Source organism: Mytilus californianus, unplaced genomic scaffold, assembly GCF_021869535.1.
Source record: "Mytilus californianus isolate M0D057914Y unplaced genomic scaffold, xbMytCali1.0.p SCAF_9, whole genome shotgun sequence".
NCBI classification, from domain to species: domain Eukaryota; kingdom Metazoa; phylum Mollusca; class Bivalvia; order Mytilida; family Mytilidae; genus Mytilus; species Mytilus californianus.
Genome location: NW_026262745.1, coordinates 24,409,937 through 24,432,881, shown reverse-complemented (window position 1 = coordinate 24,432,881; position 22,945 = coordinate 24,409,937). Strand labels below are relative to the sequence as shown.

At 31.1% G+C, this 22,945-nt stretch overlaps 1 protein-coding gene across 1 annotated transcript; it reads left to right on the top strand.

Annotated features, from left to right (window-relative positions):
- Positions 1-91: 91 nt before the first annotated feature.
- LOC127714537 (uncharacterized) lies at positions 92-20,066 on the top strand. The gene is made up of 9 exons (XM_052220617.1): positions 92-173; positions 9,066-9,129; positions 13,134-13,194; positions 15,002-15,072; positions 15,582-15,833; positions 17,009-17,207; positions 17,536-17,631; positions 18,886-18,981; positions 19,401-20,066. The coding sequence occupies exons 2-9, from the start codon at positions 9,113-9,115 to the stop codon at positions 19,890-19,892; spliced, it is 1,284 nt and encodes a 427-aa protein (XP_052076577.1). The 5' UTR covers positions 92-173; positions 9,066-9,112; the 3' UTR covers positions 19,893-20,066.
- Positions 20,067-22,945: the final 2,879 nt, after the last annotated feature.

Sequence of the window (22,945 nt, the reverse complement as noted above, 5' to 3'; positions counted from 1 at the left end):
TGACAAAATATTATTTTTAATAAAATATATATTTTTTTTTACAAAAGATTTGCTTTGTCTTAATCGTTTCACCATTTAATCTGTTTGTTCAAATAAGGTCACTAACCATGCATATCTGGTCTAATACCGAGAAATCATTTATATCACAAACATGGAGGACTTCAAAATAGAAAGTAAGTAAAATTTTGCCAAACATTCTATACGATCGCCAACAAAAATCTTCTGTCATAAAACATTATGGGGATGTTAAACCGTTGTCTGTCTTTAGACTCTTTGTCAGTAAACTCTGAAAGAAAAGATATCTAAACATACGTAAGATTTTTAGATTGTATGCTTGTCTACAAATAGTTCTTGGCATAAAAAGTATCGTAATTAATTTTATGTAATCATTTTTAAACTGTTTGTAATGGTAAAAAAGATCTTTTTTGGTTCAAGTTACAACTTTTTCTATTTTAATCAGCATATCAAGGTCACGATAGGGACGTCAAGAAAACACATCATAGATACCAGGTTTGCCAGGTTATACATTACATAAGCAAAAAAATAACAAGAGACAATACAAAACCATAAGTTGAAGAGATACACCGATAAACAAAAGAAAAGCGTTTGTATGTGAACCTCGAAATCTGGATCGAAACCCTAATTTGGCATATAATTAAAAAACGGTAACTTCACAATGAACATGTGTACCAAGTTTCAAGTTGATATGACCACAAAGGACCTTTAACAAAACCTTTAACGTGGATGCGGGACGAACAGACTAATCTACGAATGAATATGTGTATCCAATTTCAAATTAATGTGCCACATAGTACCTTAAACCAAAACTTTAACCTACCTTAAAAATTACCACTTTAACCTCACTTTAACGGACGGACTAACAGACAGAAGGACGGACAAATCGGAAAATATAATGCCTTTAACTATCGGAGGCTGTGCATATTTAAAGACTGTAAGTTGACCTCTAGATGTATGTAATCATTATGTCGTTGTGTTGCTATCTCATTGACGTATACCCGAAATCTCCATCATGTATTCATAAAAACAAAAACAGGTTGTCATCGAGCTCCTTTCGAACTTGTGAGACAAATGCATATATTTGCAACGGAAAGTGTTTAAATTTGAAACATTCTTAGTTGAGATTATTTTTTTAAACGCGATATAACTTTAAAAACATGTGAAACATTTTTCATCGTCCATATACGTATATCTGATTTGTGCTAAACTTACTTTAAAGACCAAACAGCCTATTGTTGATGCGCATCAACTAACGCAACTTGGTAGTGACATAAAAGCTCTATGACGTTGTTTCTAGCCATGAAAAAAACGTCAAATTATAACGTCCTATTTCGCGTTTTTCACGGATTTCAACATGGTGTACGCTTAAAAAACTACGTCTTCCAAGAAAAGTGGAATTAAGCGTCGCACTGAGACCTAGAAGAAATTAAATACAAATGGACACAAAAGATACTACACTATCTGTAACCTCCGTCGTTCTAATAAAAATAATAATAAAAATATAAATTTTGAACTCGGCTTTTTGCATTTGCGCCGATCTGCATTTCATATTTTTCTTTCATCACTTGCGCCGATTTTGTCTTTCATTTGCGCCGATTGTGTACAGGTAGATTATAGGTGAAAGCATATTTATCATATAAACCTCTTCCGTTAGCAAGTTGTACATATGTTATGAATTGTCAATTATAACATTTATATAACTGTTGTCCCCTGCTCACAAAGGGAAGGTGGGAGTAGAATTTCGAGCAGGATAAGTCAATTTAAGAGATATTTGTGCACTCTGTTTACATCCACTAAAATCACGGAGTAAAATTCTATTTACAGCATTTCAAAGCACCACAATAAAATCCATAAAAATGTAATACTAGTCATGTACAAGAATTCGTTCGGTCTTTAATGCGCATGCGCTAGTAATTGTCCACAGACGGCGATTAATTTTACTATAGATTTGTATGGGCAAATAGTTTTTATACCCGTATTACTTTATGTTAACTTTTGAATATCTTCTTCGCGCCGTTAAATAAAGTTAGTTAAAGTTTAAAACTGTGTAATGATGTAAATTTTATGAAAATAAGATATTTTAAACATCCGTCACTTTTGATTTAAAATTTGCTACCATAAATAGCGAAGTAGCCCGTTTAATGTATACAGAGAAGGCATTGTTTTGCGAATCCCTGACATCTATTTGTTTCAATAACAAATAGTATTCGTTATTTTCTTATTTCGTCGTCGATATTTTTATAATCTCCAAAGACAGGGAAATAAAATGATATTTTTGCCTAAAAATTAACTTTTGTAATTCTCCCGTCTTTTTATGGTTGAAAATTGAAAATTCTTTAATTTGTCATGGAATAGAGAATTTTACACGCTTGGTTACGAAGTCATCGGCAAACACTTATACTTTTATGAATCGGTATGATTATATCCTTTAAGACTTTGATAAACAATATAATTGTGAATGTATACATGTTTACTCTACATTAAAGTAGCAATACTTGCAATACACAAGGTATATTTTTTTTTTTTTTTTTTGTGTTTTCCACTTTTCAATCATGAGAGAGGATGAAGTATACAATGGAATCATTATGTTGAAAAGTGAACTTCCAACAATTAACAATCTTAATATATTTTTCATTATTATGACAAAAATAAATTTGCTTAAAGCTTCAAAGAAAATCTTTGACAAAATACACACGTATTATTATTAGATTAGACTGGTGTTATTGTAGCGGATGCATGCATGTGGAAATTAAAATCCTTCGGATTTATGACATAAAAGAAGAATCTTCATCGTTATTCCATATATCGTGACCATATAAAACATCAATTGGATTAGGTTCTTTGGTTGCACCAACTATATTTTTAACACAACAAATGACATGATTTTTTTTAATTATTAAAATTTCAATACTAGTAATTATTATTCCATAATTTTTCCATAACCATAAGCTAACTAACAATAATATCTTCCCTGAAAAACACATAAACTTCCCAATACTATGATAAAGTTTAAAATATGTTTTTAACAAAGATATTTACGAATTAACTTTTTCAACTACATGTACTGCATAAACCTACACACCCCGGGATACCAACATTGATTTGTGTGATTCAAGTAGCTAATTAAGACTGTTCTCCACAGGGAGTGATGCGTGTAATCTGACCGTATATATATTATTAATTTCTCACACTTTTCCGTTATCATTTCAAGTTGAAATCTTTCAGAGTTTTATCTTTGACGAGTTTTTGATTTGGCTAAGTTAGCTACATGTATTTGGAAAATACCCCGTGTTTACTTAATACTTTGTCATAGTTCACGGAGATCCGTTACATATATTCCTTTAGAAATAAACATAATTATAAAATGATTAATTAAAACGAATATGAAAATAAATAAAAAATACTCGAAACTGTAACATATTTTGAAAAGTTTTAATTAAAATAAATCGCATAATGGATTGTTACTTGATTACACAACGACCGAAATCATAAAGTCTCGCAACATGCATGGAGGTTTACATCTACTGTGTCAAATAAAAGATACACACACGTATTCCTCATTATCAATTTAAAGTCTAAGTAGACTTATAAGTCCATCTTTTTTTAAGAGGCCATAGTAAAAACAAATGTCTTGCTTTAGGAACGGACAAATCATATTTTAAAAAAACTCTTAATTCGACAAAAATGTTGAAACTGTGAAACTGACATGATGTTTGATTTTTTTTTATTGACCAAATGTTTTTTTATTATTATGTTAGGTTGACGTTTTATTTTCAACTGAGACCATATGCAATCCCATTAGAAATAATTATGGTTCTCTTTTCACCGACATGTCCCTTTTTTTAACCAAGCTAATGTTTAAAGCTATTGCTTTAAAGTACATTGGAAAATTCCATTATTGTATGACAAATATTCTACAAATCATGATTTTGCATGGACAAGACTTTTGTGCCAGTGTGTTGCTAATTAATTTATCATATCCAGTATAAAAATTATACCAAGCAATGGAGTATAACATATATGGACTTCTTCCATCTGGCAGTAAATGGGTATTCTTTATAGCTTGCTGTTCGGTGTAAGCCAAGGCTCCATGTTGAAGGCCGTACTTTGACCTATAATTTTTTATTTTACAAATTTTAACTTGGTTATAGAGTTGTCTCATTGGCACTCATACCACATCTTCTTATTTATATTCGCTTCATTGTGCTGAATGTATAAACACGCAGCCACGTCCGATGCCACATCTCCTTTACGTTAGCATATATATATATATATATATATATATATATATATATATATATACCCTTGCAACAACTCTTTCAGGGGTTTGATGGCAAAAAATTCATTTTCGAGTTGCATTCGAAATTTCTGTTCTTCATCATATTCTTCCTAGTCGTTCCTCTTATCATGCTTATTGAATTATTGCTGATTTGTTCTCGTCCGAATATGCATGAACTATTTGTCACTCGACGCCAAGCAAAACCGTCAATCATATCCGCGCATGATATAAAATTAATCGTTTGCACCTTAAGATGCCGAAAACTTTGCAGTAGAATGTAAAAAATTTCTCATTTGTATTTCAAGGCGCATTCACACTAAAATTGTTCATTCTTTTTTTTTGTCTCAACCCTTCATGGGAAGCTTGTATTAATTCAATGGACAACCGACTGAATAAATCAATAGCATCACTAAACGCTTAACATGATCTTTCAAAGAATGTGCGATGGGTGCGCTGAAGGTTAGAATAAGAGTTGAATTGAAACGGTATTGAATAAAGACTACGAGCTAGTGGTTGTCATAGAATGTGGACATACTGAGTGTTTTAAGTCAAGAAAATAGTTATAGGACACGGTGGTACTATCTGGATGCACAAACGGGAAAAGTTACCCGAGATGTTGAGATATTGAAATATAAGCGAAAAAAGGTTAAGTTCCGCTTAACTTCTATAAATTTAGCCTAACTAAAAAAAATGAGTGTTTAAACAATCTCTGCAATTGTTTAGTCATGACACAGTCTTTCGGATCAACTTGTACTTATTATATCTGCTAAAATGTAAAATGAAATTAGAAAAAAAACTGTTCCAAATAAAAACTTTGGGATTCATGTCTAACATTGACAATATCACTTCTTTAATGATTTTGATGCGTCCAAAGCGCTTTTCTGTATTTACCTTTATTTTGATATCCAAAGTTATAACACACCATACAATTAATTGGTTAAATGTGTCTTCTTAAAACTAAGGAATATAAGTATGAGTATGATGGCCATAAAATCAGTAGGACATCATCGTTTTCGAAGCAATAACATAAAGGTGTTAATTCTGTTTATTTATGCTTATCTTACTATCTTTACATATAAAAGATCATAAATTTGAAATAGATATTTAACCAAATTTGATTACATAATACTTTTTATTTATTATTAGTGGCTAAAGTTATGTATACCACATGTATTGAAGAAGTGAAATCAATTTTGTTTTAAATCGTTCTCTATTTTAAACTTAGATGCATTTCGCCATCTTGAAGTTCAAAGATGAAAAAAAGAAGCAAACATTTCACTAAGTTCGTTAATAGTTAAATTGAGTTAATATGAGTTTATAATTTTTCTCTGTACCGATGTAATGCATTGTCTGTATGAGAATCAAAATATATATAGTCATTCAACCAGACATGGCAAAATTCAGTATTTTAGGTGGGCAGATTTCTTTTTTTTTTCTTTTCTCTGTTTTTTTTAATTTTGTCTTATAAAATCAAATACTTCTATTTTTCTTAACAGAATTTGCATGTTTAGAAAAAATTTCAAAGATTAAGAAAGAAATGTTTTCAATAGATACGCATATATAAAAATGTATAATAAAAACTAATTAAAATTATTATATAAAAACCCTAATAATTCTAATTTGATTCTAAACTCGGTTTCCTATTAAGTTACAAATTATTATACTATTGGATTAAAGCGTGGATATCGATCATCAAACATTCAAAACCTGTTGTGATTCGATATTTAATTATTTATGTACAAGTTGGCGTGCAAAAATCAACATGTTCCTCGGAAATACTGATAAACTCGTTTCCCTTTATAAGAACATTGAGTTACCTCCCTTTTTTGAGTACGAGTTGTCTTTCTTGACCGAACTAATAGTTCAGTATGACAATGAATTATTATCTTGTCGAGAATTTATATGCCACACATCTGATATATTTTTTTCTTGTCATTTTATCTTTTCTATACTTGTTGTACTTGCCAATAACGAAGTCCATCTTTTCTTTCTTGTGTCAAAACGAAGTTCTCGAACAATATGACCAAAATTTTCTTAAACATAAGGGAACACTATTTATATCCATATATTACCATGCAATATACATTCTAGGTTTACTACATGTACATGTGTTTACTCGTATAGCAAATAAAGTATCGGGGCTAGTGATAAAAAAATAAAATAGGCGCTAATGAAAGAATCAAATCGGCGCAAATTAAAGATCGAAATTTTTTTTAAATCGGCGCAAATCTCGTACGCCCGTGTAACTTTACACTGGTAGATTTATATGACTTACGCTTAGAATTTTAACTTAATATGTGATTTTCAAAACTGAGTTTTCAGAAGGTTAGGCCGATAAACAATACTTTCAAGAAGTTTCGATATACTGGCAACGTATGCATGTTGAGATTAACTTATTTCTTTAAGATTCTCGTAAAATAATGGTGATCTTGCAATGAAGTTAAATTTTATCTTTACTGCTTAATTGACAAAATCTTAAAGTAAAAATAAAATGATAAAGGTTCATTGTCTTTTGTCATTTGATTCATTTCAAATTGTCTCAAGGAGAAATGATAAAGATTTCGCCTGATCTCACAGACGCTTACGGCAAAAAATATAAGAAATTAATATACTCAGTGAATGTGAATTAAAAAAAAAATTTACGGTTTTTAAAACTAAACTTGTTGTAAATTTAACTTATGACAAAAACAATTGCTTCAAGAATAAGATCCAACATAAAATTTCTCAATTTCAAAAAGCTACAATGACCGGAAAGATTGAAAACAAATTTCGATTTTCAATGCCGGCAATCTATACATACAACCTTGTCTTTGTTTTAATTTCCAAAATGAGCTACTAGTATTTAGATTCATAATATTTCATCCTGTTTTGAGAAATACTTTATAGTTTTCAACGGAAAATTATTTCTTAGATTCTTAATCAATTGTTGAAATAAAAACTTATTTGTATTTTATATCTACTGTCTCGTTTATTCAAAACACGTGAGGTAGTAATAACGGGGATCGTATTTTATGATAGGTTAAATGGATGTAAAACGTTTTAGAATCAAAAACTTTAATTTATATATTAAAAATTTTATACCTATAATTTTAATTTCTTATATTTTAAATATTCAGTAATAATGAATCCACAAACTAGATGGCATAATTTGTATACGCTCGTCTTAGTCGGGACACATAATGGTATAAAGAAGTCCGTCCGTGCTTATGTCTGTCCGTCTGTCAACAGTAGCGAAAGAGTGAGCTACGGCCAAGTTCTGAAATTGACGCGACAAAAAAACCCACACATCTAGTCTAATATAGTCAAATAGTCTGTAAGTTAGCCAGTGTCATCTTTCATTTCTCTTTTTATTTTCAATGATTTTGCTAATGAGAGAGAGAGAGAGAGGACAACAACATACTTTCCTTTCTAAAGCGTCGTAAAAGGTTATTTCGAACATTTTTTTTTATTCCGACGGATGGTGTTTCTGAAGGTTAATTTTGTGCGGCAACAACATCATGAGATCTGATACTGATACATACATGTGATCTCTTGTATTACCGGATAATAAAATAGGTGAATAAAGTTGTTATTCTTGATTCTTGAAAATTTAAATGTGGGTTTCAAAAGTCCAATTTGCAATTTTTTTCAAACAGTGCGCCAGCAAGGAAAACTTGTACTATGACGTCAGATTCGATGTTCTGAAGAAAGACAACTCTTTTCTTCAAAACGAACGAGAAAAAAACATGAAAATTAATCATAACTTTTTTGAAAGGTCGGTGACATATACATTTTTTTGCTTTATTTTGAAGAGTACACATGGCACTTTCTTTCTTGAAATTTTTATGAAAAAATCACTGGTAGATATTTTTTAATACTTGAAACGTTTTTCATTCTTGCGTTTTATTTTTGGCGGGAATGAAATAAATCATATTTTTTAAGATCAAAACAATAAGAGTCTTAAACTCTTAAACCTGTATTTGATAGACACAAATCTACTGTTTAACATGAAACAAGAATTATGCTTGTAGGTTTGATATAACGGGATTTTTTGAGAGTTTAAATAACAAGCAAATATCATGTTAATATTCGGGAAAACACGAAACTGAGGTTGCTATAGTGACAAAACTAAGTCGGTGACCCCCAATTTTTTTTCTCATATTTTGTTCCTCAAATCATGAAATACCTTCACACAAAATTTTAAGGAAAAATCACTGGTAGAACTGAATAGGCTGTTTGGTCTTTAAGTGTAACGTTTATATATTATACATTGTAAGTTATACGGATCCATAGGGGGTCACCACTTGACTGCGTCAAACCAATCATTACGTCATAATTTATCCGAGGTGTGATAATACTTTTTATACACCGCTTTTTCTGACGCCTATCATCAAATTTGCAACAAAAGACAAACGACAAACCAAAACGTATGAACACGGTTTTAGAATGATTTTCAGTAGAAAACGAATATCCGACACAAAGAAAAAATTAAAAGACTGTGGCAATCATTGACAAGTTTCAAGAATTTCGGAAAGACAACTTTATATGACAGGTTCGAAATAACTTTGTGACAACTTCAGTATCTTTTTATTTGTGCAAGTAGAGCCAAATAAAAAATATATGTAAACTAGGTCTTCCAAATGATCCATGAGACTTCTTTCAAAAGTGTAGCTACCTATGTATACAATCAGCAATCAACAACGTACTTAAGAGTAACTGTGAAACTTCTTACCGAATTTTATGTAGATACAAAATTATATAAAAATCTGTTACATGTATTCGTTGTTAGATTGATGCTGGAGAATGTATAGAAAGTAATACCTAGAACAGAAAAAGATGTCAACAAATAACAGGTAGGTACATGTGCTGACTCATACTTAACTTTATTGTTCATGTGATATAACATATAAAACACATTCCATTTGCTATAAATGCCTTTTAAAGTATGACCATCAGAGATCACTTTACATTCATCTTCATATATAAGTGGTCTCGTGGTAGCGTGCTTGCCTCGAGTATGTGAGGTCGTAGGTTTGATCCCCGGTCGGGTGAGTTGGTATTTGCTGCTTCTTCGCTAAGCACGTGACATTTAAGAGTAAGAACAAAGACTGGTTGGCTCGGAGTATATTGATGTGTATGTGTAGGGTGACATGATTTTTGACTGTTACCTTGTGAATGAGCACGTTTAAAATCTGGTTTAACGTGTCGGTAAGTACAATTTACAAAGCATGGTAAATATTCATATCGCGTTGATATGTTCTGGTCCTGGTATGCATGTAATATTTGCTACAAGACGGGACGTAAAATACCAATCTATCAATATCACGGATTTTTTTTTTATGAAAGTCCCTAGGACTCTCGAAATAGACATTTATGAATTAAACAGGGTACAATAAAAGCACAGTTATTACTACGAGGCGGCTGGTTGTTCTGTAATATGAACCTATAAAGGGATTTAGATTTATACCTTGGAGAGTGCTGCATGTAAAAAAACCTGATAAAAAATATTTGTGATTAAAGAAACAGAGTTGTGATTCAACATGATCGATCTTGTTATTGACAGAAATCAAATATATGTTTAATAATAAATTTGACAATATTAGAAGTTTTTTTTTCTTTATTATTAGTAACGAATGAAGCAACTGAACAATAATAACCTGCTTATTGTGAGGATATCAGGTTCAAATATAACCATTATTTGAAATATGAGTCATACCTGGTTTTTTTTTTAACAAATCGATAGATGTATTTCGCATGTTTGAATTTGCATCAAAGTACCAGTATACGTTTTTTTCGACGTCACAAAGAATAATCTATTGTTGTGGGAATTTGGCATTCAAAAATCCACATGCATTTGCAAATAAACGAGAAGATATTTATTGTCTGTAACAGGAAATATGCAAATGGAGACCGACCTGTAAAATTTAAACCATTTCTCTTTCAGTTTTATTTTCTCTTTTTCCCGAAAATCGGCAAAATTGTTCCTTTAGTATCCTTTACGTAAAAACCAACGGAACTATTGCAAGTTTGCAGTCACCGATGAATAACATTTCACGGGATTTTAACATGTTCAAAACAAACAAATGTCATGATCTTCTTGACAAAACAGTAGAACAACAGCTTACAGGAACTACAAAATTGCTGTTAAATAACGATTTCAATGATTTTTTTTTATTTTGTCTTTTATCTGGAAAACTTATTACAGATAAACAGAAGATGTAAACGGCTAAAAGTTTAGCAGGACAATCAATTTCTATAAATAAGTCAAATGGCCAAAATCGTCAGTCCATCCTTTATAGGAGTTATAATTGCCACTTGGATGACATTTTTTACTCGGAAACTACAGTAACTGTAGATAAACAGACAATCTTTATGCAAAAAAGATCGAACTGGACATCATCTACTAATAATTCAACATGACCGAAATCGTTATTACATTTAAGTTGATGCAGAGCAAAATACAAAGATGACTGATGTCCTCTATTTACCGAGGATCTAACGTTGAATACTTTAGATTCACAAATAATAATAAACGAGAGGATGAAAGATACCAAAGGGACAATTCAAATTCAAGTCGAAAAATAAACTGAAAACGCCATGGCAAAAAAAAGAAAAAGACCAAAAGACAAACAACAGTATACAAAACACACCATAGAAAATTAAAGACTGAGCAACACGAACCCCTTCAAAAACCAGGTTTAATCTCATGTGGTCCGGAATGGTAAGCAGATAATGCTCCACATGTGGCATATGCAATAATATATATGAAATACACTAGAAGTTCATCTGTTGTCTTTTACTTTGACTCGAAAAGGTAAACACTTGCAGTAGAATCACAATGTATTGATTATAAAAGCGGATTGCAAAAGGAATTAATCAAAAGAATTCAGATTTCAATTTCTATTTTACCATCAGTTTTAAAAGGATCCTATTCAACAGCATATGACGAACTACGGGTAAAATGATCGCGATGTGTTTATATAATAAACAAAATTATATTTCTAAGACTAATATCCTGCAATGAGCAGAACCACTGTCGACTTAATATCGCAATTATACGGTTGTAAAGTAAGCATTAAACTCCAGTTAAACAATGACTGAAACTACAACGAAAACTAATGCTGTAACTTTGGTCTGAACTCTCTTGATCTTAAGACTCAAAGTAAAATACAAAATTATTTATTCCTTCAACTAAACTAATGTTTCATCTAAAGGAGAAGGTAATTTTTTGGCTCCTTGAAATCAAAAATCAAAAAGTATTATTAATCTATCAGATAACATCATTCAGATGCTCATAGTTTTGAATTTTGTCTTACATATTTACTTTAAGGCTCCTTGAATGTATTGCAAAAACAAAATAGCCTCATAATGAAATCTTTACATTATCATTTAGATATGAGCACAGGCTCTACCCAAAAAGATATTTTGCTAAAAAATGTATTTTATGATGACGTCAATGTGTATAATCTTTCTTTTTGGGTGAAGCCTTGGCTCATATCTATTTTGTTGAAAAATATACGTAAATGGCATTTGTTAGGTCAATTATGTCAGTTTCAACATGTTTATGACGTGATTGTGACATATCTTTGACGTACATTTACAAATTGACAACAAGGATCGGTTGAGAACAAAATTTTACGACAAAACATTTAGAAATTGACAATGATGATCGGTTGAGAATATTTTACGACAAAAGAAGTGATTTCAACGTGAACTTTACATTTCTAGGTAATTCATAAGCGCCTGCACACGAATATATATATCTCCAAATTGGTACGAAATTCCAGAGCTTGCGTTTCCTATCATGATTCCCTTGATTGAGGGCTGCTGCCTACAAAGAAGTTATTAAACCAAGGGGTACGAGTTATGAAGTTGAAGTCATCCCTTCGAAAATGTTACGGACGCCATTATGCGTTTGTTGGCCGTTATGGAATATCTGTTTTGCAGATGACGATGTTCCAATTGTCACTCATAACCATAATCCCGTCCTCCTTTCGTGAAATGATCTTGTTACTTTGTCTGCGACTTATGAGTTTGAATATATCTTTGGTATCTTCCGCCCCTATTCTAGTAACCCTTTTTGCACTAAAGTGTCCATATATTATTTACCTGTTCAATTATAAAAAAAAATTAACGTCATTTTAAAAGTGTTTGATAATTTAACTAATTTTGCAATTTCAATGGCCAAATAATTGCTCTTGATATACATATCTCCTGCTTTTACGACAAGTTAATCATAACTCATCCCATTTTTTAAGTTTTCTTTTATTTGGAATTTATCCGGAACTAGAACGGTTACAAGAAACTGAACTCTAAATTCAAGTGAGCACACCGCGATAATAAAATTTTAAAACAGTTTTTATTTCCCGATTTCGTATTACTTTTCCTCACACAATACCTTTCAATAATTTTCAAATTGAACAGCTAAATTTCAAATTCGAACAGAATTTAGATTTTAACACTTATCATGAGCTGGACAAACAAACCACCAAAAATTAATAGCTTACCCTCAATTATTACTTTTTCACTTTAAGGTGTAACTCTAATTCGTTTTGAACTCCAATGTAACTCGAACATGATTTTTTTTTACCAGCAATTCAAAATTTAGCTTGAAATAGTGTTTAAACTGGTAAGGCATTAACTCAAAAAACGTTTTCAAAATTTGATTGTTAAAACTTTGGGTATCAGGCCATCAATAAAAATCAAGAAAAGAGAAAAAGTTTTCTATCCCGTCAAATATTTATTATTTGGCATGAACATCAAAATATATTAAAAGATCATTTTTAAAAATTTTGTACTCCAAGACATCACACGTACACATATTTTATAACTTATACTTATTTTTACTTTTTTCTAGTGAAAACGGAGGAGTCGTTTTTAAAATCCTTAAGCCTACCGCCCCAAAGAAAAAAGACGGAGTGAGTAAAAATGTAAAAAATAAAGGATATTGTAAATGTGTTTTTAATAGATTAAACAGGTTTAACAAAAACTAGTAAATGTGTTGAGTGAGTGATAAATTCATCGTGGTATTTTTTTTCTGATTCAGCATTATTCATACAAATCTGCTTATTATAACGATAATTATTATTCCACAGTCGTATCTTCTGGCCCCTGGACAATTTTGACAGACGCACAAAGTCGAAGCATGTCTGTATGTCTTTCCACAACGATCGGTGTTGGAATGACATATTTATCTTTTGCTTTTTCATTTGTATCATTACAATGAATTACATGCATGTCTCGACTTTACTAAGGTGTTGTGTAAGGCGTATGCCCCTAACAACTGAAGCCCTAAAAAATAAGGTCTTTATCTTGCTCTGATAGAATACATCGATATTAGATTAGAAATGACTGTATAAGACATTTAAAGGGATTCAATAATACTTAAAGAGCATAACAGGAATTAAATAAATATATTTATGATAGCTTTAGACCGACCCAATAACCAACACCAGAATCCTCCGAACAAAAAAGGCGAAAATCTAACTCTTTAAGTGCAGGTTTTTGTAGATTATTAGTTATCAAAACACACAAAATTATCAATAACAAAATAATAATAATAATGATAATAACAGTAATATTTAACGACAGTTTAAGAAAACTTAATTGAAGTATACCCACATCTTCTAACACCAATAGTTGACTGGGGTCGAGAAATATGGGGATCTCTGCAATATTGTCAGTAAAACATTCGAAATGGTGGGTGCCCTGTTTCTGTGCGAGACGTAAAGATAAACAGTCAGTTATGTCCGGTGAGAATATATCTGATGTAGGGATGGTACCATACTTCGTGTACGTAAGAGCCCCTGCAATGACTCACTGAGTGATATATATGTGGATTTTTTAAAAGCAACGTTTCTGTCCCTATCAAATACCCTCATTTTCTACTATTAAGGTCTATTTGATTTATTGACAATTTCCTTTTGTTCCCGTTCTGAGTAAGCTTAAACTATTTTCCATGAGCGTTAAGCCAATACCAATTAATCAATCCATTTATTCATACAAGGTACGAATATGTGAACTTTGTATGTTTAACAATTAAATTATTACATACGCTGTAAACATCCTGTTTCCTTTTATAGCTCACTTAACGGCAAATGGATGTTGCTCAATTTTGAAGACCTGTAGTTGTTTAATTTTTGACCAGGGATTTTTGGTGGATAGTTGTATCGTTGTCAATCATACCACATTTGCATTTTTTCATATACTTAAAACGCAAAATCTCGAAATTACTAGGATGAGGCCAAATGAAGATTTATGGGGTAATATGTCGCTGATTGACAGCAGCAAATAAGTAAAATGAAAACGGTATTTTCAGCTGTATTTGGCAAAACCTTTCGCAATTTTGGGTCCTCATCTATGCTCTTAAATTTCGTAATTTTTTTTGCCTTTTTAACTTTATTCGTTCGATCGTCACTGGCGAGTCTTTTGTAGACGACCTAACGCGGTCTGACGTATAAATGTTAAGCCTTGTATTTATGATGTGACTTCATTATTTCGTGTCGCGTTTGATGCTCTATAACTCCCTTGCGCTGAATCGTTCATTCCTCAACATGACATAATATAATCTACACATGAGTCGATGATTTTAAAGCATACCAACGTACCAAGTTGTTTTAAGGCATAAGCGAATCCACCTAAGATTCTTTCTAATTGTTATTGATATTTATATACAATAAAGTGTTCTGTAAATAATTTTCTCTTTTCATGTTCTTTTATTTTCAGAATGAAGTATTTGATTCGAAAAAAGAAGAAGATAATCAAAAGCTCACTAATGAAAACAAAAGATTAAAAAAGTATATTAATAAAAATATATAATTTACCATCAATTATTGGTTTATCAATTTATATTATTAAGGTATTAGTAGTTTGCACATATTAGAAATCGATTTGAGAAGAATGATGTATATAAAAGTACATATATTATTGAATAGCTACCATTCTGAAATCATTTGTTTTACGAACACATAAAATAGATAAAAAGTAAATCTGATGATTTAACTTTAACTATCAAAAGCAAGTCATACTAGAATATTTTGATCTTACCTGAGTGATGCATTAACTTAACTTTGGAATCTCGAGTCATATTTTGTCATCATGATGCAGTTCATTTTCAGTTTTGTCGTTATATCACAAAATGCTGTTTTGAGTTTAAGTATACGTTTAAGGCAAAACACCAAATTTTCAAATTAAAGAATCTTATTGAGGCTTCACAGACACATAAGTACTTAAAATTAATTGTTACAGTAGTTTTTTTTGACATAGATACCTTTGTAAAAGGAGAAATGTATGTTTTCATTCAAAGGGAAAATGAAGAATTGAACCATAGACTACTCGAACAAAAGAAGCAATACGATAAGCTTTTAGCTGAAGTGGAAGCGGAGAAAAAACAAAAGAATAGATTAAGTATCGAACGCGAAAAAACCTTTAACGATTTAAAGAAGACTTCTGTAGACAAAACTTTGAAAGACGAGAATTCTAGACTACACGAAGAACTGAACAAACTTAACATTGAAAATGCTGGTCTCCGTAAAGAGGTAGATCGAATTCGCACAAGGTAAGAGTTGTATTTATTCAAAGTTATAAATGCAATAATTCTAAAACTAAGAAGGACGACTTATACACGAGTGAAAGATATTCCTATCTTCTCTTTTAAAGTCCGCATACATAATAATTTAACAACCGAAATTCATGTATTGACGAAAAAAATGCCTTTAAATGAATGACCATGAAATTACGTCTCTCGAATTTGTTGTAGGATCGTACATAAGAAAAGGACATATAGAAATGGAAAATGCAATTCAATAATGTATTTTAACAAAAGAAAACAATCAAATAAACATAAAATGCAGAAAAAGATTTTTGCAGTAGCATGTTTAAGGATTTTCGACAATCTTCTTTTTTCACTTGTTTCATCCTAATGAATTGATTATATGACAAAAAAGAAAGACAGTTATGCATATTTGGTCTTGAACCTGCTCACAGGGTTATATACATCCTAAGCTGACGTTATCACTGCACATAATTTACGTCGTAATTATTACGAGATGGTACATCGTGATCGTCATAAAGTATTCTAACAAGATTTCCCTGAATGGCTGGATTTCTTCGGATACATTTTGGCCCTTGATGAACATTGTTAGTTTTAAACATGTACATCTATGGTTGGCCTTCCGGGGCTGTTAATTTCATGATGTTTGGTTGAAGTTCGTTTTACCATTTTTTCTCTCTACATTTCTGTACCATTTACTTTATGTGGAATTTAATCAATATATCTTAATAACTGTGCAGGTTAAGATATTTTCATAAGCTCAGTTATCTGTGCTTCGGTTCTGACATGTTTTATGACATACTATTGTAAAATTCCAGGTTGATAAATCAGGAAATTATTGAGAAACTAAGGTTCCTACTACCCCAGGCAAAGGTGACCTTAGATACATTTTTAAGTCCTTTTTGGTCGTTTGGCTTCTAACGATTTACGGCTTATGTTTTGATGAATGTAAATCAAGAAAATCTCGTCGGAAGAACGAAATCTATAAAGTGTTATTTTCATTCAACACGATTATACTTTCGGTTATTTTCTATTAAACAAATACTATTTAAGCAATCTTTTGTCATCCAAGTATATATTGGATGTAAAATATTATCCTTTTAAGAACACAGTTAATACGGAACAGAAGAAATATTTATGTTCATCTTCGTGTGATCTTTCTTTAGTATATTCTTTTATAGCTTAAGTAAAATAGCAGGAGAAAGAATGACCGATGGAAATCCTTACATAACAGATTTAAGTGACCCTCAACGTCCACAGAAACTTTCAGAGAAATTTAATAGTCTATACGACAATTCTTGGACGGATGCCTACGAAATTATCAACACCGAAGGCATGGACGAGAAAATGACATGTGAAAAACTAATAGCTATTTTCAAAGTAGGTTATTCAGAAAATGAATTTAAAAAAAAAAGAAAACATAAATTCTTTTATTTGTGGTATTTAATTAAACTTATGGTTATTTGATGTTTTTTAACCAATTTAAATCGCAAAAGAAAGCTTTCATTGTATGATATTTCTTGACAAGTCTCAATACAAACATTGCGTTATACATATGGTAAAAGATATCAATCTTTATGAAATTTGTTCTATCTGCTTTTTTCAAATGCTGTATGTCCATGTCAGATAAGTTCTATACGCGTTATCATACCACAATGTTACCAACCTGACATTCAAACATCTAAACATGGCAATCGAAACATTTCAGAGTTGCTGGGACTTTTGTTGTGATGTTGCAAAAATGCAGCTGTCAGACCTGCATAACATACTGCTTTCTCTTGAAGAAAAGGAATCAAAGGAGGAGGTATTGCAATATTTTATTAAAGCTGAATATTTTATCTCATCCGTGTGAGATTTTGTCTTTACTTGACATTCATCTTGTGTTATCCGCCATGTGCTTTATTCGTGTTGTTTGAAGAGGCTTCAAGACTGAAACCAAATGGGCCAATTTGAACCAAACAAGATCTCCATTATTTATTAAAATACCTTCAATGGATCATGAAAAGTAAAATAACAAAAATACTCCAAGGAAAATTCAAAACTGACAGTCCCTTATCAAATGGCAAAATCAAAAGCTCAATCACACCAAACGAACGGATTATAAAGTACCGGTGTGTGTGTGTGTGTGAGGGGGGGGGGTGTCGTTGTCATATTCCTGACTTGGTACTTATAGGAATGTTATTTGTTTTTATCAAAATGTCATTTGAGAAATCATTTCGTTACCTCCTAAAAAAATCTGACTGATGACACAACTATCCATTAAACTTGCTTCCATCATTACATAAAAACTTAAACTGGACAAATATTAATAAATCCATTTAATTCTGTCAGGATGTTTTTAATTTACCTTGGAGTTCGTTTTTTTTTATTTTTTAAAGTGCCGTTCAAGTAATACCGAATAATATGATACCGGTATAATATTATTTTTATGATGCCATTGAAATATGATTGCTGATTACAGAAGTGAAAATTTTCTTAAAAATGCATCATAGTGCCTCTATTTTTAATGAATGTGACAAAAACCTCCATTCAATACGACAGACGCCATTTATAAATTTATAAATACAAATGTATAACAAATAGACAAAATACATTTAACATGAGGGTACCCAAACTGCACCTATTTTGACAGTTTTTTCACCTACGCTTATTTATGATCCAGACAGAAGTTTCCATTCTGTGTTTATTTTGTAGATGCATCCTTGTTTACTAAAGCGTTTAAGGCCTAATAGAGCTTCATCCTTACTCAATTCAAAATATGTCTATGCAACTGTCTCATTTGTAAGGCCTTTGGTGTTTATGCTACTAGTATGTGCGTTGCTTTTCACTCCATTTTTGGAAAAAAAAATGCAATTCTTTCCTAAGGCACCGGCCTCCCAAACATGAAGAAGCCAGATTAGCTACTAAATTAAATTCACATTTTATATGCACATATGAGCACATCATCAAGTCAGGAACATGGCAGTTGTTTTCCATTCCATGCTATACAGGAAAATAAGACACTTCCTTAATCGGAAAAAATATTTAATAAATTTAAACAATATGTTTTGAATTTCAGAAAACGGTGAAAAATGAATTTCCAGTTCAAAACAGTAAAATAATAAAAGAAACAAGAAGATCGTTCGCTGAACAGTTTATACCAACATTGTGTGAGGTGAATAAGTTGAGTTTCAAATTTAGTTTTTGTATACATAATGCAATAATTTACATTCATCGATTTTTTTAAGTATTGAGAAAAGGTGAGAAAATGGAATTTATATTTCTAAGTCTAAAGTTAGTTAGATTCTTGCTAATAAAGAAAACGAAAATGTAGTATTCAGCAATAAAAATGTTTGAAAATTTGATTTATTATTTTCAATACTGTATCATCAATATGTATTAACGTGCATTTTTTTGAAAAAATGTTTCCACTGTATGAATAGCATTCGGCCAAAAGATTAGTATTGTATTCCTTTTGATGAATTGATTTGGGTAATTTTGAAGGTTAAACGTAATCTTGTCATCCCTGATTGCTTGACATGAATAGCTATACTTTCACAAAGTTGTAACCTCCTTTGAATATTCTCATTGCAGAGCTACTGGCAAAGACAAAAAGATACTGGACTTGTTGAGGACTTACAACCATATGTAGATAAATGCATCGAACTTTGTTGGTATAGTGCCATCAGTGATCCACCCTTAGTGTATACATTTGAAGCAAAGCAAAATATGGATGACTTTCGGGGATACACAAAGAGTGGTGATGAGATTGACTACGTTGTGTGGCCTTCAATGTATTTACACGAATATGGTCCGCTGCTATATAAAGGTGTTGTCCAATACAAAATGACTGACAAGCCGGATGATGAACCCGAACTTCAAGAGAAAACGGAAGATCTTGTGACAGACAAAACGGATGGTAAACCCGAACTTCAAGAGAAAAATGAAGATCATGTGACAGACAAAACGGGTGGTAAACCAGAACGTCAAGAGCAAACTGCAGATCACGTGACAGACAATACGGATGGTAAACCCGAACTTCAAGAGAAAACTGAAGATCATGCAGAAAAAAATGGACAGAATTAATACGTTTTACTTTTTATTCACTTTTTTATTGTGACATGTTCAACGTTTAGTTTCCACAAGAACTATAGTATTTTTGTTATAAACTAGTTAATCAGATATAATTATATTTGCAGTAATTTATATATTTATATTCAGATGATCGTACAAATGTAGGTAATAAAGTTATGTAAACTTGGTAAAATTTCTTTTGGTTATGTTAACTTAGATTTTGTTTTAATTCAAAGAAATGGAAACAGTAGTATCTATTTGTTTGCGTGAATGTGTGTGTGATAATAGTGAGATAACGCAACACAATTGAGAATTTATTCTGACAAAATATACCAAAAGGTTAATACATAAACCATAACAGAATATGAAAGAATTTGTGTATGCAATTTATCTATTCAAAATATATTAGAGGCAAAAGTAGTTTGTCAATGTCCATATATCATATAAATCCATTAAGAAGATTCAAATCAAAGATAAAAATAAAAACTGAAGGAATCACATGAATTACAAAATAAGCGAGAACGGGTGCGTCATAAATCCGAGTGTCCGACTTCTTTATTACACATCAAAATCAGGTTATAAAAAAGTAAAATAACTAAAACACCGAACTTCAGGGAAAATTAGAAACTTGAAGTCCCTTATCAAATGGCAAAATCAAAAGCTCAAATACATCAAAGGAGTGGAAAACAACTGCCATATCCATGACTTGTGTAGAAAATGGTGGATTAAACCTGGTTTTATGGCTAGCTTTACCTCTCACTTGTATGCAATCGCATAGAATTTGATTATTTTAACAATGTTTGAGCAAAACAAACAGACATACTAAATGGTGAACAGAGATATTTTATGTTAACTTTGACAGTTGTACATTTAACAAGTTTCAAGGATGCAATACTCCAGATTGAATATTTTTTTCAATTTTAGAGTTATAGAACTTTGTTAACAAATGCATCGTCTACAAAATTTCCATACTCTTGTCAACAGAAGGTGTTGCAATGTTTAGGATTTTTAGTTTTATCAAGGAATATTTTTCGATGATGCATGGAAAGGATTTAATTATCATACAAAAGTATAGACTGAAATAACGTTGGTGCTTTTGATCGAAATTGAATGTTAAACCTATTTGTTGTTAAACCAAGACATATACCAACCGCTAAAGATTACACCCGAATCTTTTGATTCACTATTGCGATCAGTATTTACGTAAACCACACATATACTTTTATAAAAATCCAACAAACCCGTCGTATAAATTTACAATAGTTCACTTACAATAAAATACGTGATTGTTTAATTTGTAGCTGACTTAGGATTTTTAGTTTTATCAAGGATTATTTTTCGATGATGCATGGAAAGGATTTAATTATCATACAAATAGTAAGGCTGTATACGCAAAATTGTCTTAGCAACTGGTGAGTACAACAATGTTTTAAAACAATGTACTAATTCAAAATTAAACAAAACAAATCATGTGATGCTCTATGCTCATTTTTACAAGAGTTGACATCATATGTATATATTTTATATAATAGGACACGTCAAAACAGTTAGTATTAAAAACAGGCATATCAAACATGTTCGAAGGTTAGTCATGTTTGTTAGATGATCGAGAACGTTCATAAAAGTATCTGTTTCACGAAAAAAAAACTAAAAATGTAATAATCTTAGATAGGCAATAATATCTAAAAGTTTTGGCCTTTATAGTAACAGTATTTGTTTTAATCGATAAACTGAATATTTCATAATTAAAATGGGTTAAGATTTTGTGTAAAACATAAAAATTTAATTATCAAAATTATTAGACAGTATAAAAGACCAAATAAAAAAAAACAACAAAAAAACCCAGACTCCTTCGAATAAAATTCTCGTTTAATGAAAGACAAACACGAGCAAGGGAATATGGTCTAGACAGCCCCACTTGGTACAGTCATTAAATTATGTGGCTTTAAACCAGTTTTTCGAACAAACATTCGACCATTTGACTATCTAGACAATATGCCGCGAAAGTTAAACATACAGTTTGAAAAAATCGGAGGAAGTGCAGCTGGCCACTTATTCAAAGAAGAAAACAAAAGACGACACATGCTTTTAAAAAACAAGGTCAAGTTGTCTCGCTACTACAGGAAACTAGCTTAAGTGGCCACATCTGTTGAATACTGTCGCTCAAGAAAACAGGTAAAATCCGAAACAACAATTCGAACAGGTTTTATAAAGTCTTATCATAAAATTGATATAAAATCAGCAGTATTTCTGAAATGCTTTTAAGTATTTAAAATCGTCAGACCATCATAAAAAAACATTTTAACTGAATTACGTAGATTATCATGTTTGTACATCATTGAAATAAGCGGTAAAACTAATTTTAGCTCAATTTCTCACAGGGACGAATTATCTGGTAAAGCATTCGTATTGTTAACTGAAGTTATAATTCAATACAATAAATCAATACAGAGTTTGAATGTATTCCAAGGTAAACAATACTTACGCTACGAGGTCCCTGATCAACTGCTACAAATACTTTCCCGTCATTTAGTATTCATTCATGATCTTAAGCATTAAAACAGGAACTATAAGACGACCATAAATTAGACATTATTTGATTGTGCACGTACGTTAAGGAAGAAAATTGTATGCGTTTATTTTGTGTAACATTATTTATCATTATTCCATTAAAGGTCAAGTAGTAAGGTTAACAGAAAAGTAACTTAGTTTTATAATAATTCGGTAAAACATCCTATGACACACAGCAATTCTTATCTTATAATATAGCAAGCATGGGATTTTTTTTTTAATAATTATTCAATACAAGTATGTTGAATTCAAGGAAAATCATCATTTGATCGCATGCAAATTCATTCCATCGATTATCCTTTTTATCAAATTTTTAGTCTGTTGGTTGAGTTAGGACATTATCATAAATTCGACAAAGAAATGGTCTGAAAATTTACTCTCTACAGATTAAAGTAAGTAAAAATTACTCTCAACAAATTTATCCTCGATTAACCGTTCCTCTCCTCTGTATACGAAAGAGGCTAAAGATACCAAAGGGACATTCAAACTCACAA

What these genes read in the sequence shown, in the direction of transcription:
- LOC127714537 (XM_052220617.1), top strand. An exon ending in GAAAACAAAAGATTAAAAAA is followed by an intron (nt 15,073 to 15,581) that starts GTATATTAATAA and finishes TTTCATTCAAAG; the next exon opens with GGAAAATGAAGAATTGAACC. An exon ending in AACTAATAGCTATTTTCAAA is followed by an intron (nt 17,208 to 17,535) that starts GTAGGTTATTCA and finishes GAAACATTTCAG; the next exon opens with AGTTGCTGGGACTTTTGTTG.